Genomic DNA, 16,278 nt, shown 5'->3' with positions numbered 1-16,278 from the left:
CCTCCCCTTCCCCCTCCTCTTCCTCTCCTTCCCCCTCCTCTTCCTCTCTTTCCCCCTCCTCTTCTTCTTGTTCTCCATTTCCTTCCTCCCCTTCTACCTCTCCTTCTTCCTGTCCCCCTTCTCCTTCCTCCTCCTCTTCTTCCTTTTCACCTTCTCCTGCTTCTTCCTCCTCTTCTTCTTTCCCTTCCCCTTCCTTCTCTTCTCTGTGTCCCTCCTCTTCTTCCCCTTCTTCTTTCTCTTCTCCCTCCTCCTCCTCTTCCTCCTCTTCTTCCCCCTCTCCTTGCTCTTTCCCTTCTCCTTCATCCATCTCTTGGTTTCTTTCTTCCTGATGACCTCGCTCCCTCTCCTTTTTCTCCTGTTCTTCCTCATCCCTCTTCTCCCATTCCTTTTCTTCTTCTAGGCCCTTCTCTCCCTTACCCAGGCTCTCCATTTCTCCTCCTCCCTTGTCCTTCTCGCCCTGCTCCTCCCCCTTATCCCTCTGCTGCTGCTCCACTCCTGAACTACCCCCCTTGCAAATCCCATCCCCTCCATCCTCAGGCCAGTCCTCTGCCTCTCCCCCTGACTCTCCCTCACCTTCACTCACCTCTGCTTTGTCTGTAAGGTCATCTGACAGGTCCTCTGCTTCCTCCTTTCTTCCTCCATGCACCTCCACATTCTCCTTATGTGTTTCTACCTCTTGCTCCTCTAAGTGGCCTCCTTCTGAATCCTCTGCTCCTTTCTGCTCCTCTGGGAACCCTGACAAGTGGTCACACTTAAAATCATATTTTGCCATGATTTTGGGTATTTTGGGTTCAGTTTCTTCCCCACTTCCTTGTTTAATAAATTTTCTGCTATACCACATGCTTTGGTCAGTTTGCACATCATCATCCTCTTTCTCTCCACTACTAAATTCTATCGACTCAGGCTGCTTGAATCCATCAGCTACACCCTGCTGACTCTTGCTTTCACCTTCCACGTAACTGTCTGGCTCTTCTATCAATTCTCTTTTACCGTCAAAAACCACATCTTGCCTGCTGCTTCTCCTTTTCTTAACAAAATCTTTATTTTCTTTATTCTCAGTATTCACACTTCTATCTGGTAATTTGTCAAAGAATGAACTAATACTTTTTGTATTCTCTTCCCTTTTTCTTATCTCCTTCAGACCTGCTCTTTTCACCAGCTTAGTTTCCTTCTCAGAGACTCTTTTTTCTGCTTCTGAATCCTCTGACTGCATCCTCCATCACTTTCCTTTTCTATTTCCTTAGCATCAAGTTGATCAATACTGCTTTTATTTTCATGTCTAAATATCTCTTTTTGCAAACCCTCTCCATTGGTGTCAGTCTGAGGTCCCGCCTCGCCTGAGTCATTACCTATTTCTTCATCTGAATATGCTTCCACGGTCACAGCCGCTTGCATGATGAATATCCCTTTTGTCACATGTTGTTGATATGCTTTCCTTTCTTTCATTTTTGACATCTCTTCATATTCATTACTATCATCAGTTTCAGAATCAGCTGTATGCTGCATCGGTTTCTCAATTGTTTCTTGTTTCTGTAAATTTTTTAAAGTAATCGTCATACTACTATTAGTTGACAAAAGTAACTTATCTACTATAAACTACCGCCAAGATTCTACAAAGTTTCACTAAGAGAATTAAAGTGGCCAGCTTTACCAGACATTTTGCTGAGGTGTTGTTTTCTTTAGGGATAATTTATGCTGCTCTCTAGGTCTGTGATATATCTAATTTTGATTTAGTAACATGTATGTGTTTTTGTTTAACTTTCAAGTCTTACTACCTGCCTTAATTTTGCCATTAATCACAATACCATCAACATTTATTCTCTGCCTTTTCTCAATATAAATCAATCCTTACACAAAACTCATTTCCAGATAGATTTTGCAAGATGGTATTAAAAAATGTACACTTCTCTTGCATGTAGTGCAGCTCAGAATAATTTTTTCCACCTTCTCTACCATTTCTAATTTTCGAATTTTGATTTGTCTTTTGAGTCTATAAAATTCACAAAATTAAAGAAAATAAAAATGTAAACAATTTTAAAAAAATAATAGTTTATTTATAGAAGAAAAAACTGAAATAAAAACTGCTCATGAAATCTTTCTTATCTATAAACTAAATAATGAATAATTAATATACTTTTTTCTAAACAAAATCTTTATATGGGTTTTTTAATTTCTGACCCTCTTCCTATTAAATTCTTGAATTATAATAATTTATATACATGAAAAAACACTAATTTGTATACATGAAAAAATACTAAGGGTAAAATATAAGATTTGTATAAAAATATGAAATCAAACGTTGAAATCTGATGATACATTAACAATACGAAATTAATTTCCTACTGGACAATACAGGGTAAAACCAAATTGTTGGCCTAAAACTAATGGATTCAAATATCAGATGAATTTGGGTTTCTGGATAGTAAAACCTCACTAAATCAAATTGTATAAATTGTAAGGAGTGCTAGGCATAGGAAAAAGTTCATTTCTTTGCCAAAGAAATTATTAAAACAGGACAAGTTAAAAATTAACAAGCAAATATATAGAAATAGTATAATAAATCCTTTTTTATTCACTAAAGTAGGCCTGGTAGGGCCAAAACTTGAAAGGACGACATTAAGTATAAAATGTACATCAGCTTAAGAGGAAGTGTTTTCCTTTTCTATTTGTTCTAGGTCTTATTCTTTAAGAAGTCATGATTCTTTCAAGAGCGCTAAGGGAGACAGGCCCAGTTGCCAGAATTGATTTCTAAATGTATATGCCTTTCTTTCTCTAGTACAATAAACCACCTCAGAAGAGGCAGAGCCCAGTGTATAAGAGAAGAGAAAGGAAAGATGTCCACTTGGAAGTACAGTTAGTCAAAAAGTCAGTCAACATTCACTGAGCTTCCACAACTGTGTTAGAACAGCTTTCTCATATTCAAGAAATGCTGGCATTCACCAGGCCCCTCAGTAATATAGATAGGACTAATGAGGACTGGCTCTAAATTTTTATAATTTAGCAAGATTTTCTTATGTTTCAGTGGCTTTGATTTTAAAGATTTTTAACTTCAAAATGTAGCAAAGGCACTACAAATAAAAATTAAACGTTTTAACAGCCATCTTCTCTCAATTTACGTTCTCCAATTTATTTCCCTAATCCTCAAACCCTTCCTTTCATCCCACTGGTCCTTAAAGCCAGGAAAAGCAAAAGATTTCAGGACAGGACTTTGTCTCCAGGGTTGTGAAAACCACAACCACAAGCACAATTCCATCCTCTTACTATTCGTTATTCGTTAAAGGTTTCTCTTTCTCACCCGTGAATGGTCTCTAATTTCCAAATGTTTACTTTAATCTTGTTTTATGCTATCAATTACTTGATAAATTAAAGTCTAATCCAAAAATTACAGAAGTAATTATGAAGTATTTTCACTAAAATCACATTTTAAAGCTAGAAAAGATATTAATAACATCCAGTAACAGCAGCATAGTAACTCACTCAAAGTCATACTCAACCAAAGTGAGAGAGCCACTCTATTAATAAACAGTAGCCTCTTGTTATACATCAGAACTATAATCATAATCTATTGCTTGACAGAAAGAAATGTATGGCTATTATAACTTAAGTTAGTGATCCCAAGGAGCAAATTTCAGCAATAAAACTCTACCACTTTTGTTGCATCACAGAAAATACATACCAACAGAACAAGCCAAAACGGGGGTTATTTACATTGTATTCCTCTGTCTTTTAAATTCCAATGTACGCAAATGCTTACCTTTCTTGTGTTCTTTCCAGAAACTTTCCCCCCCAAATTAAACAGTTCCTACCCACCATAATGAAATTAAATGTTTGCATTATACCTTTTGTTTTTGAACTGGTGATAATTTTAATGACTTGTCATTGGAATTCTGGCTCATCATATGTGTCTGAAATAAATAAAAAAATGAAAGTTTTAAAAAGAATAAAGCTATATACATGACTATATGATTATATATTTAAACATTGCAAATATATATAAATAAAATGAATGCCAAATAGTTCAGATAGTAATATAGTCTACTCTCAATGGCCACACTAATAATGTGAGGATCAAAATAAATTTCATTATATTTGAATTATACCTCAATAAAGTTAGTTGAAAAATAACAAACAAAATGAAACAAAAACAAGCAAGCAGCATTTTATGCATAGAAGAGTATAGGAAGTATACACATACACACACACAATGAACTAAAATTCAAACTCATATCTAGTTAGATAGATAGGAAATCATTACCATATTTAAGACATCAGTAGTTTCTCCAAGGCTTTCTGAATCCTCTCCTGAAGAATTTTCTCTCTCTTTGCCTTTGGTCATTTTATCTTGAAAATAATATGAATGATTAAAAGGGGAAAAGGAAATGCAGATTCAACAGAAAAGTGAAAGGTAACTGACCAAAACTAAAAATTATTCTGTAACATAAAGTACAGGTATAATTTTACTAAAAGTCCTTTAACCTAATGTTAGGGGAATTGAACAGAATTCATTCAGAGTGATAACAGGTTTTAAAATCTCTTTTTGAAGTTTAAAAACTTTGACACTGATTAGATAACAATTGCTTCATTCATATGGACAAGCAAACACTGTGAAAATACTACCCAGGTATTGAGCACTGTGATAGCTAGTCCCAACAAGGGCCCCAATGACCTGCATCTTCCTATGTAGCTCGCTTGTACATTACACCAGGTTGGTCTGTGTGTATATGACCAATAAAATAACCAGACACGATTGTAATGGCGTCGTAGCTTCTGTCTTGGTTACATGCATTTTTTTTCTCTCTCTCTCTTGCTTTCTTTCTCTGTCATCACTTGCTGTGGGGTAATCCACATTGTGAGCATCTCTATGGAGAAGCCTATGTAGTGAGGAAGTGAGGCCTCCCACCAATGGCCATGTGAATGAGCTTAGAAGTAGATTTCCCAGCTCCAGTAAAGCCTTCAGGTAACTGCAGCCCCATCTGACAGTGTGACTGCAACCCCATGGAAGACTCTGAGCCAGAACCACCCAGCTAAGCTGTCCCTGGATTCTTGAGTCTCAGAAACTGTATGAAAAAACAAATGTTTGTTGTGTTAGCCTGCTAAGTTTTAGGGTCATTTTTTTATGTAGCACCAGAAAACTAGTACAAGCACCTAGAACTTTTCACAGAAAACTACAAGGTTATTACATCATAAAGCAAATAATTAAAAATCATAAGTTCTATTTGATCTTATATTTTTTCTCAATTTCTTACTATACCTTCATTGATCACCTGTATATTTATTTGAGGGTAGCTCCTTAATGAAGTCTTCACTAAAAGATGCCAGTCCACACTGATCTCTCCCTTTTAAATCCATTTAATTGAATGGGCAAGTAATCATTTGTGTTTATTCCATGTGAAGTGATATGCAGAAGAGCAACTTAAATAATTGCTAATTCTTTTTTATTTTTATTGTCTATATTTAAGGTGTAAAACAGATATTTTGGTATACATTTGTAATTGTTAATTCTTAATGAACATATAGTCTAGAAGGGAATATAAAACATATGACATAGAAGAATGACAAATCACATCCATGTTGGGAACCAGGAAGGGTTTCACTAAGGAGGTACATGGAAGGATGAGTCAAATTCTGAGAGGTAGAGAAGGAGGTAGAAGGGGAAGAAAACGAAGCCCATTCCTAATAAAGCAGCAGAACAGTAATCTGAGCAAAGGAGTAAGAAGAGAAAGAGAGGAAAGAAGCTTGTTTTGAAAGCTTATCATATGCCCGGAACATATGCTTTTACATATGTTAGATTAATTCCATGACAACAAGAAAAGTATTATATCCTCATTTTATAAATGAGGAAACTAAGCTTCAGTGACCCTGTTGGTGCCCAGTGTCAATCTCAGGTCTGTCTGACTCCATAGCCCGTGTTCTTTCTACTTAGACTTTGAATGGCTCAGTTTGATCAAAATCAAGGGATAGCAAACTTTTTATCTAAAGGGCCATACGATAAACATTTTAGGCTTTGTGGTCCACAAAGTCTCTGTCCTAATTAACCTCTGACATTATAGTGTGAAAATAGCCACAGACAAATCATAAAGGAATGGGTATGGCTGCAGTTCAATAAAACTTTATTTAAGGCCGGGCACAGTGGCTCACACCTGTAATCCTAGCACTCTGGGAGGCCGAAGCGGGTGGATCGCTCAAGGTCAGGAGTTCGAGACCAGCCTGAGCAAGAGCAAGACTCCGTCTCTACTAAAAAATAGAAAGAAACGATCTGGACAACTAAAAATATATATATATAGAAAAAATTAGCCGGGCATGGTGGCACATGCCTGTAGTCCCAGCTACTCAGGAGGCTGAGGCAGAAGGATTGCTTGAGCCCAGGAGTTTGAGGTTGCTGTGAGCTAGGCTGACGCCACGGCACTCACTCTAGCCCGGGAAACAAAGCAAGACTCTGTCTCAAAAAAAAAAAAAAGCAACTTTATTTAAAAAAACAAGCAGCTAGCTGGATTTGTCCCACGGGCTATTTCTGCAGACTACTGATCTAAATGAAGGTTGTTAGGAAAAAAAACTATTCAGATATAAAGCTAGAAAAGCAGGTGGGAGTTATATGGGAAAATCTATATTTGTTTTCATAAATATCAGGGATTCACTGAAGACACTGGAGCAGAAGGAAACTGAATTGCACCTGAAGAATATTAACATGCAAAGTGTTATGTAAGATAGATTGGGCAGGGCAGAGAACATAGGTTTGGAAAATATATAGTAGATTATTTAAACTGATGACCTTGCCTCAGACTTGACTGAGAAAACAGAAGTCACCAGACCTGATCCACTTGATCTCCTCACTGGCAAACACATCAATTACCTACATTTGTACCCTAGTTCTAATTTTCCTGTTAAAATGTAGGACATTTTTCCTGTTATTAAAGGCTGCTGTGTACCCCTCCTGTCTTCAAAGAGCTTTGCATCCTTGGTTATACTTTCTCTCTTCTGCACTACCAAGCTCTCCTGGACTACTGGCTCATCCATTAGCATACAAATGTGCTCCACTATTTCCTATTGAGCCCACATCTCCCTCTAGCTGCCAGCCCATTTCTCTGCTCTACTTCATCACCAAATACGCAAATGAATTATCCACATATCCTATCTTCTCTTCACTTTCTCATTCCTCCTTCATGCTTCAATTTTTAACACTCTGGCTTCTGCCCTGATCTTCTGCTGGAACTGTTCTTGTTGAGATCACCAGTAATCTCCATGATACCAAATCCCTTGTTGAAATCACCAGTAATCTCCATGATACCAAATCCAGTGGATGCTTCTTCAAGCTCTTTTCCCTTGACCTTTGAGCAGTACTTTGCATTCATGACATTACTCAGTTCTATTTTCCCTCCTCCTACCTTACTGGCTGACAAGGCTGAGGAAGGATTCTTCCCTGGCTCTTCTTCCTCTACCCTCTAAATATTAGATGTTCTTAGGGCTACGTCCTGGGCCCCCTTCTCTTCTGACTCTACTCTCTAATAGGTGATTGTACCAACTTCCATGGATTTTAAATACCATGTCTATGTTGATGGTTTCCAAATTTATATCTCTAGTCCAGAGTTCTCTTCTGAACTTTAGGCTTGTTTTTCAACCATCTGTTTGATACTTTTACTTGGATGTCTCACAAATATCTCAGGCTCAATTCTTAAATTTCTTCCTCAGACTTGTCAACCATCCTCTTGCTTAGGAATCATCCTTGATTCCTCCCTTTATTTCAAGCCTATATGTAATTCATTAACATTTAGCAAGTCAAGTCGGTTTTGTCTAAAATGTATTTCAAATCTGCCCTCTTCTCTTTTCTCCATCTCCACCGTAAACACCATCATCTCTTGGAAAAGGCTCACAAGTGTTTTTCCTACTTCTAGTCTGGCCTCCATACAATTCACACAGAGGCAGAAGTGATCATCTTAAAATGTAAATTGGATTGGAACACATCAGTCCACTGTTTAAAACCCTTTAACTGCTTTCTGTTGTACTTAACAAAAATATTCAAATCAAATAAACCTCTTATGGCCTATTAAATCATGAATAATTTTTCACTGTCTCTCTCCATCATCATCTTGTCCTAGGCTTTTCTCCTCACTTTCTAAGCCCCACTAGTCATCTCTCCTTTTCTTATAAGCTGCCTCCAAACCTCTGTCTATATAATTTTCTTTGTCTGAAATGCATATATTCTTTTTGTATGGCCATCTCTTTCTTATCCTTTATATTTTAGTTTAAATGGCACCTTCTCAGCAAAACCTATCCTGACCTCCTCTCCTCCATTATAAAGACTTAAGTCCGTAAATGATTTAAAAAAGTCACATTATATATTGGCTACAACTTTCAAAATACTTTTCGTTAAGAGAGTTTTAGCAAATAGTCACAAGAAAGTTAAGGGATGGCTTTTCCTTTTGATCTAACTACAAAATTATGTATATTTTCACATTCAAATTTCTTGAAGTGGCAAACAACTTTCCCCAAAACATAAACATCTCTTTTCCTTGTATACACTACTTGTCAGAATCTACTACTTTTCCCATGTCCAAGGCTGAAAAGCACCATTAGACATTGATTCTTATTTCAAAAGGAAACATACAAAAGTTGTGGGTTAGATACAGGAAATTAGCTCATTAGCAAGGTCCTAGTTATAGTTATATTCCATTTGCATGGCCCATAACTGTTGCTTGAGTTCCCGATCCTTTATTACTTCAAACTTTTGCCTAAGTTCCTGATCTCAAAGATACTAAAAATTATCTGTGCCATGGTTCTTAATCCCTGATGCCCAGGTTTATCTTCTTAATTTCAAACCTACTGCTTACTCTCTGATCTCCTGGTCCTGGCTTCTTGTCCTGCCCCTATCATCCAAGCACATGCCCTGCAGTAATACATAGACACATCTAGGATACACAAAAGTCTGTGAACAAAATTATTTAGAAGAGTTGTATAATAGCAAAAGGGCTGGGATTATCTTCATCTAATAGGCAGTGAGGTAGAAGTGTTAATAATAATCATAACTATATTTGTTAAGGGGTTTCTAGAGGTGCTGGACTCAATATAAATATTTTATATATCTGATCTCATTTAATCCTCCCTGTCACTTTCTCAGGTAGGTATTATTAAACCCCTTTCAGTTAGTAAATGTCAGAGCTGGTATCTGACCCCAGATCAATTTAACTCCAGAACCCATCCTCTTAACTACTATGCTATGCTGCCTAAATACAGAATTTCATGTAAGTCCAGAAGACCTGCATTCAAATCTTATCCACTTCATTTATGAACTGAGTGACATTGGGCAAGTCACTTAATCTCTCCAAGCCTTGCTTTTCTCAACTGTAAAGTGAAAAATATAACTCTTTCCTAGTTCATGGAGTCATTTCAGGGTTTAAAGGAGATAAGTAAAGGAAGGCACTATATATGTTATCTATTACTCTATAAAAATATGCCACTGTGGCTATATGGCACTCTTAGGGCCACTGACAGTGCTTTCTATTTGTAAGGGTATTCCTGGATTTGAGTTCAAATGAGAGATTTCGGGCTCTAACCAGGGAGAGAAAATTCAATTAACTGGAGAAAACATCTTAACATGAAAATGATAGGAATAAAAGACACATTTCTCCTGAGAAGAGAGAGTAGCAAATGTTACCTGGTTCCATTGGTGGCAAGGAGTCCTCCTTCTCAGATTTGGTTTTCTCTGGCAGGTTACTCATAGACAAATGGGAAGGGTCTGAATTAGGGGGAAAAAAAGCTGGTGCGGTAGCAGTCCCTTCTATTGGAGGTAGTGTTCGCATAGTTTGAATAGAATCTGGGGATTTCTCCTTTAAAATAAGCAAGTTAAATAAACTGTCAAATGGCGTTATATATTTAATATTTCTATAAACTTTCCTGCAGTTCCTAAAAACGAGAAAGACTTTAAGAGAAAGACTTCCAAGTCTGCCAACATTCCACAACATTTACTTATTAATAATCTTCGAGGGCTCAAAAATGTTTTGTTCTGTTGTCTCTATCTTAGTTGCTCTAAGTTGTCAATTTGGAAACCTTTTTTTTCACATGATGGGGAAAAAGTGTGCGTGCTACCTTCCCTGAGAAACCAAAAAATTACTCATAAGCTGTAAACAAGCAACTACTATGAAACACTGATGAGTTATTTCTCAACCTTTCCATATATACTCTTTCATGATAAAAAGCCAGATGTAACCTTTTTATTTCAAAAGGAATATGTCTTGGAACTTAAGGTAATTTTCAAAAAAAGGAATATCTCCTTTAAAAATTATTGGCCATTTACTTTTTAAAAATATATATGTCATTGAAACAATTTTAAATTGTTTCAATTGTCATTGAAATAATTTTAGAGCATAGGTGAATCTCCAAATTTAACTGAAAGAGACTATTCCTTCTCTCAAATTAAAGTCCTTATTTCTTTGTTTTTTACATTTCACTATAGTGCACAACCTTCCACTGCTCATGAGGTATAAGTAAATGATAAAAGAATGTAGCGTTATGCAAGATGATTAAGTTCTAGAGATCTCTGTATAACATAATATTGTGCCTAGAGTTACAATACTGTATTATACACTTAAAAATATGTTAAATGGATAGACCATGTTAAGTATTCCTACTGCAATAATAACAAAAAAGCATATGTTAAGTTAAAGTAGAAATCAATCCACATGCAGTTGAAAAATACAATTCAGCATTCAATCTCAGGCAATAAAATAGGCCTGTATAAGAATGCTTTGTATAGTACCACTGTCTATACGCAAAGGTTATCCATGAGAATTTGAATTTTGTAATTTGTCTTTAACAGCTTAACTCTGAATTCACTTCAAACGTTTGTAAGCCTTCGACTATAATAATCTTATTTAGCAAATTTATCTGAGAAGAACCTTCTTTGATTGAAAAAGAAAATGGATTTTTTCCTCAAGTTTTCTTGGCAGTGTGAGGTAATACTATTATTAATACATAGTACAGGCCACAATTGTACCCTCTCTCGTCGCCGCACACGTGCTGATACAGTTCTATCCAGTGTGTTTCCTGAGGTCAGGTTGCCAGTGGGAGGAAAAGTTGCTGCAGATAAAGAAGAATCATTTGCTTCACCTACTTCAATTCTTTCTGCCACACCAAGTCGAGGAGTAGCAAAGACTATCATGTGACATCCACCACAAGCAACCTACAGCATAAATCCACAGAAAATTAATCAACACTGGCTTCAAACATAAATGAGTTTTTAACTGTTATCAGCTATAAGATATTTACTTAGTGCCAGACTTCCTTGACTGACTTGCTCTCTATACACACACACACTATTATATACACATATGTATTATAATACATAGTGTATGAATTATAATACATATTCTTTAAACACTATGATTGAAAATTATAACAAGTTGAATCTACCATTATACTTTCAATTTAATATAATACAGAGAAAAAAGTACTTGGCACATTACACTTCTCCTTACAAGTTAGAAAATGTTATATTTTAACCTGAGAGCAACATTAAAAACTTGAAAAAATTACTCAGAGAAGTTCTACTGAGAAAAAAATATGACCTAAGAATAAATTAGTCTCTTATGATAATTATGCTTCTAAGCCTCCTTTACATGAGCACTTTCTAAGTTTAATGCTTAAATATCCTTTAGAGAAAAATGTAAGCATGCATATTGATGTAACATGAAACATGGAAACATGGAAAAATGATGGAATATGAAAAAATGAAATCAACATTCAAAGAATTTTGAAAAATAAATGATTTTCAACAAAATGCTATAAAAACATAGCATAGTATTTTTAATACACAGATTCTAACTTTTTTATAGTGTTCTACATGGTGGTGTAAAAATAGCATACCCTGAATCTTTCCTTCATATTTTCAAATTTAAAATTTATATATGTTTTTGTATATCACTTTTTTTCTCAATCATGCATTTTTATTTTATTTATTTATTTTTTCCTGATTGCTTTTCTTTTATTCATGAAGTAGGAGGCAACCTCAATAGCTGAGATTGGTCTGGAGTATGAGAGTAGGAAGTTGAATAGGGAGAAGGACCTGTAAAATGGCCATTTTGGAAAATGGAAAAATAAATTTTCCAGGAAAATATATTAGGATTTAGGCTTTAGGCTTTAGTGTTCTTTCTCAGATGGCTGTTAGGAATTTTTTTATTTTTATTTCAGGGTATTATGAGTGTACAAACATTTTGGTTACATTTTATGTTTCTGCCTCACTCAAGTGAGGGTTAGAGGCATGCCCTTTCCCTCTACAATGCTCGCCATGTCCTTTAGTTGTGAGTTTACACCCCACCATCCCCCTAATCCCTGGAGAATATTACTGCCATGTGAGCACCACAGTGTTAATCAGTTAGTACCAATTTCAAAGCGAGTACAAGTGGAGCCCATTCTTCCGATCTTGTGATACCTCACTTCGGATAACGGGCTCAAGTTCAATCCAGGAAAATATAAGAGGTGCTAGATCATTGTATATCACTTTTTAAAATTATCATCCCCATAAGACTCTAAGCTCAATAAATGAGGACTTGGTCATTTTGTTCATCACTGTATTCAGTACTTTGTATCCCTAATACATAGTATAGTATCTTACACACAGAAGGCTTTCATTAAACGACTGTCGAATCAATAAATGGAAGTGTTCCATAGTATGAGACCCTGAGTCTTAGGAGAACAAATTTCAAGAGATATTATCATCACCAAGTAAACAGAATTTTCAAAAGTCTATAGCTCTTAACAGGCAAAAGTATTAGAAATAATAGAGACACAATGCCTTATGGTGATGTGACACTGAAACAATGTATTTTTATCCCAATAAAATTTAGCCAAAAAACATATCTCAAAACTCTTCATTTATTATCAGAATTTCTCTCGTGCAGATTTGAGAGTCTCCATAACATTTTATTCAACAAATATTTATTGAAGACTACTGTGAGCAAGGTACTCATTGGGCAGGGTGCTACACAAGATACAAAGTTTACAGGCATATCACAGTCTCAGCTTTCAAGAGACATATGAGAATAAAGCAGAAGAGTCAAGATTTGGGCAAAAAGGAAGATGCTAAAGGAGGAAAATCAGGAAAGGGACAGATTTTCAGAGTGGCAAAATGTCTAATATTTAGCTTTGAGGAAACTAGTATATTTATTAAATATATCCATAATATTCTTTCATACAAACATGAAAGTACTTATTTTCTATGAAATACTGAAATACTTAAATAAAAGAATATGAAAATGTAAACAGGGAAATATGATGCCCTTACCAACTGAATTATAAATCTCAAAAACTTAGAGCACAAAGTGGGAACAAACTGATTGGTAAAATTCTCCAGTCCAAGTCCTAATCTTCCATGTCGACCATCTCCAAAAGTATACATAAGTCCTACATCTAAAATGCAAAAAAAAATGAAGAGAATTATAAAAGTGTTACTTGTAAGGATCTATTTGTAAGCAGGCCAATATATTAACTTATTTAATACACTGCAGTTATAATTTCCCCCTCAAATTCTGCATTAAATTTACTCTGATCCATTGATCTTTCCATACTTTCTAAGGTCTCTGTGGTCCTGCATATCAGGCAACAGATATTCTGATAATAAATCACTGAACCTTGGTGGTTTGTGAAGTCGAAGCCCCGTTGTGCAAGGCACTGTGTGGAGCAGCAGCAATACAGCGTAAGATTTTGTGATACACACCATATTCTCAAGGGGAAAGAGATGTTTGTACTCTGACCCGCTACATCCCAATACAATCTGTTTTCTTTTTTCTTGATGCCCTTGATAGATCATAGTTTCTCAACCTTGGCACTATTGATATTTGGGGCCAGATAATTTTTGGTCGTGTGGGTCTGTCCTGTGCACTGTAGGATGTTTAGCAGTATCTCTGGCCTCTACCCACTAAATGCCAGTAGAAAAACCCCCCTCTGCAGATGTGACAATCAAAAATGTCTCCAGACATCGTCATGTGTCTTGTGGGGGGAGAGTGGACACCCAAAATCATCACTACTAGAGAACTACTGGCTTAGATCAATCTAGCTGTCTCTTTTACTAATTTGGCTCTTGGGCTGTGGAATGTTCCTGATGGAAATGCCATAAGCCAACCATGCTAACTAGTTCCTATACCAACATCAGGCTCATGATGATGATGATGAGAAATCTTGTTGTTTCTCTCCAGTTAATCCTTTTGCCCACTGCCATAGCAGCTATTCTGAACCTCTGCTCCTTTCCTAAAGCCCTTCCTTCATACCCTGCATCTCAAGTGGGCTGAGAGGAAAGCAGAAGTAAAGGGTGTTAATATGGTGCAGAGGAGAGGGATTTCCCTCCAGTCTGGGGATTAGGTAAGGCTTTCAAAGCAAAACCTAAAAGATGAGTTGGGTTTAGCTGCAAGAAGAAGGGAGCAAAGAATCTTCCAGACAGAGCGAGCGTACATAGAAAGGCTCTGAATCAAAGAGGAAACATGACCCAGGCAAGAAGCTGAAAGGCAACCAATTCCCCTGAAGCATAAAGAAGACAGTGGTATGAGATGAGTCTAAGGAGGTAAGAAGAAACCATACTACAGAGGGTCCTATTAGTTCAGATTAAGAATTTTAAATTCTATTTTAAAGATAATAAGAAACTGAATGAATAGTTTGAAACTGGGAAATGACTGGATAACATTTGGGGACTTCTGGTTTAAGATGGCAAAGCGGCTGCATGTGAAGCAACTCCAAGAAAATTGAATAAAAATGATTTAAAATAATAATGTAGTTCAGTAAGGTGTCAAGTTCAAAAATTAATTTAAAAAGATTCCCCATAAATAAGTCATAACCTGTGTTTACTCTTTAGAGTTATAATTTCACTATTATGTATTTATTTCTTTTATAAAAACTCCTTATTGCCTTTATCCCTTTTTCCTCCTTCTTTTTGGTCCTGATTTCTTCATCCAAAATGCTTTTTAAGACTTGCCTTTTTTAATTTGATTGTCTTTTGCCTGAAAAAATAAACTCTGATCCAAGTTGCCTGATTATACTTTCAACTTCAGAGAGCTTTTTAAAATATGATCCACTGGCCATAATGTGGAATTGGCAAGAACTTACAGATAACTCACTATATACTTCTTATTAGTCCTGGAGGAAAAAAAATCTGTAACATTTGTCCCCTGGGAAGGACTAATGAGCAAAAAGGCAAACAAAATTAATGTTCAATTATTTGTGCTATAACTCTTTTCATCAGGAGGAAAGGTATTATAAAAATTTAATTAAATAATCTAATTGTATATTAGATGATACATAAAAGCAGTGTGTATTTAACATCAATGGAAATTTAGACCTGATAAAAAATGACAGTAAGGACAGAGAAATTGAGATTAGGACTCCACGATAAGGACTACATATCAATAATTCTTACAGGATGATGAATGAATAATGCTTCTTTACATTCTATGTAATGCTAGTTCATGCTACATTAACGAAAACATCAATGCTTGATAATGGGCAGGTTGTCCTCTCTCAAAGGTCCTTTGGGGAAGAACGAACAGTAATACATTTGCTAATTCCTAGTTTCCCTAACCAGATGCCACTAGATGAAGCTTCATCATAGCAGTAGCTTTTTTAGAAAGAAGGAAAAAAAGTACAAATAGCAGTACCTGGATTATTGCAATATACTAGATTTCTGACTTTTTGACACTTTATTTTTAGCTAGAAATAGTGAAATTACATACAGATCCTTTTGTTACAAAGCATTTAAAATTGCAGACTACATCAATTACATATAAGTAACTCAATCATTTCAGGGGAGAATCTTTATTATGTCCTAGGTTATTAGCAGCACCTAATTTCTGAGGCTGAGAAGTAGGCCCAAAGGAACCTGGATAAGGGAGAAATCAGAGTAGAAGATCTTTGAAGTACCCTCCTGTTTATTATCATGGAATTAGAAGGAAGGAGTCATTCCTGAAAACGCCTCCTGGTGGCAAAAACATAAGAATTTACTCAGCCTGAATGCTCTATCAGATTGAACAGGAAGAATGTTTTAAAAGAAATTCTTTCTTGTGGGATTTTTCCCTCTGGCTTGCGCAGAGTTAAGAGCCTTCGAACTGATACAATTTCAAAAATATTCCAGCTTTCTGCCAAAGTATAATACGACGGTCTTATTTCAGATATCACTGGCCTATTTTGAGGTTCTAAATCTTTGGATCATTTACATTTATTTTAAATTAAGATAATAAAAAGGAGTTTACAACTTTAGACTTCGGGATATTAAACAAGGAATTCCATTTTCTGAGTAATTAATTG

The 16,278-nt window shown here is 35.9% G+C and overlaps 1 protein-coding gene across 1 annotated transcript in view; it reads right to left on the bottom strand.

Annotated features, from left to right (window-relative positions):
• Positions 1-16,278, bottom strand: part of RPGR (retinitis pigmentosa GTPase regulator) — a 40,862-nt gene that overhangs the window by 7,627 nt on the left and 16,957 nt on the right. Inside the window, exons 9-15 of the mRNA XM_012642089.1 lie at positions 13,274-13,398; positions 10,988-11,173; positions 9,650-9,821; positions 4,256-4,353; positions 3,840-3,905; positions 1,350-1,530; positions 586-735 (exon numbers count right to left, since the gene is read on the bottom strand). Of these exons, the coding sequence (XP_012497543.1) occupies positions 586-735; positions 1,350-1,530; positions 3,840-3,905; positions 4,256-4,353; positions 9,650-9,821; positions 10,988-11,173; positions 13,274-13,398 (978 nt within the window). The remainder of the gene's footprint in view (positions 1-585; positions 736-1,349; positions 1,531-3,839; positions 3,906-4,255; positions 4,354-9,649; positions 9,822-10,987; positions 11,174-13,273; positions 13,399-16,278) is intronic.

Source organism: Propithecus coquereli, unplaced genomic scaffold, assembly GCF_000956105.1.
Source record: "Propithecus coquereli isolate 6110/MARCELLA unplaced genomic scaffold, Pcoq_1.0 Scaffold173, whole genome shotgun sequence".
Classification (NCBI taxonomy): domain Eukaryota; kingdom Metazoa; phylum Chordata; class Mammalia; order Primates; family Indriidae; genus Propithecus; species Propithecus coquereli.
This window is presented reverse-complemented; position numbering and strand designations above follow the sequence as displayed.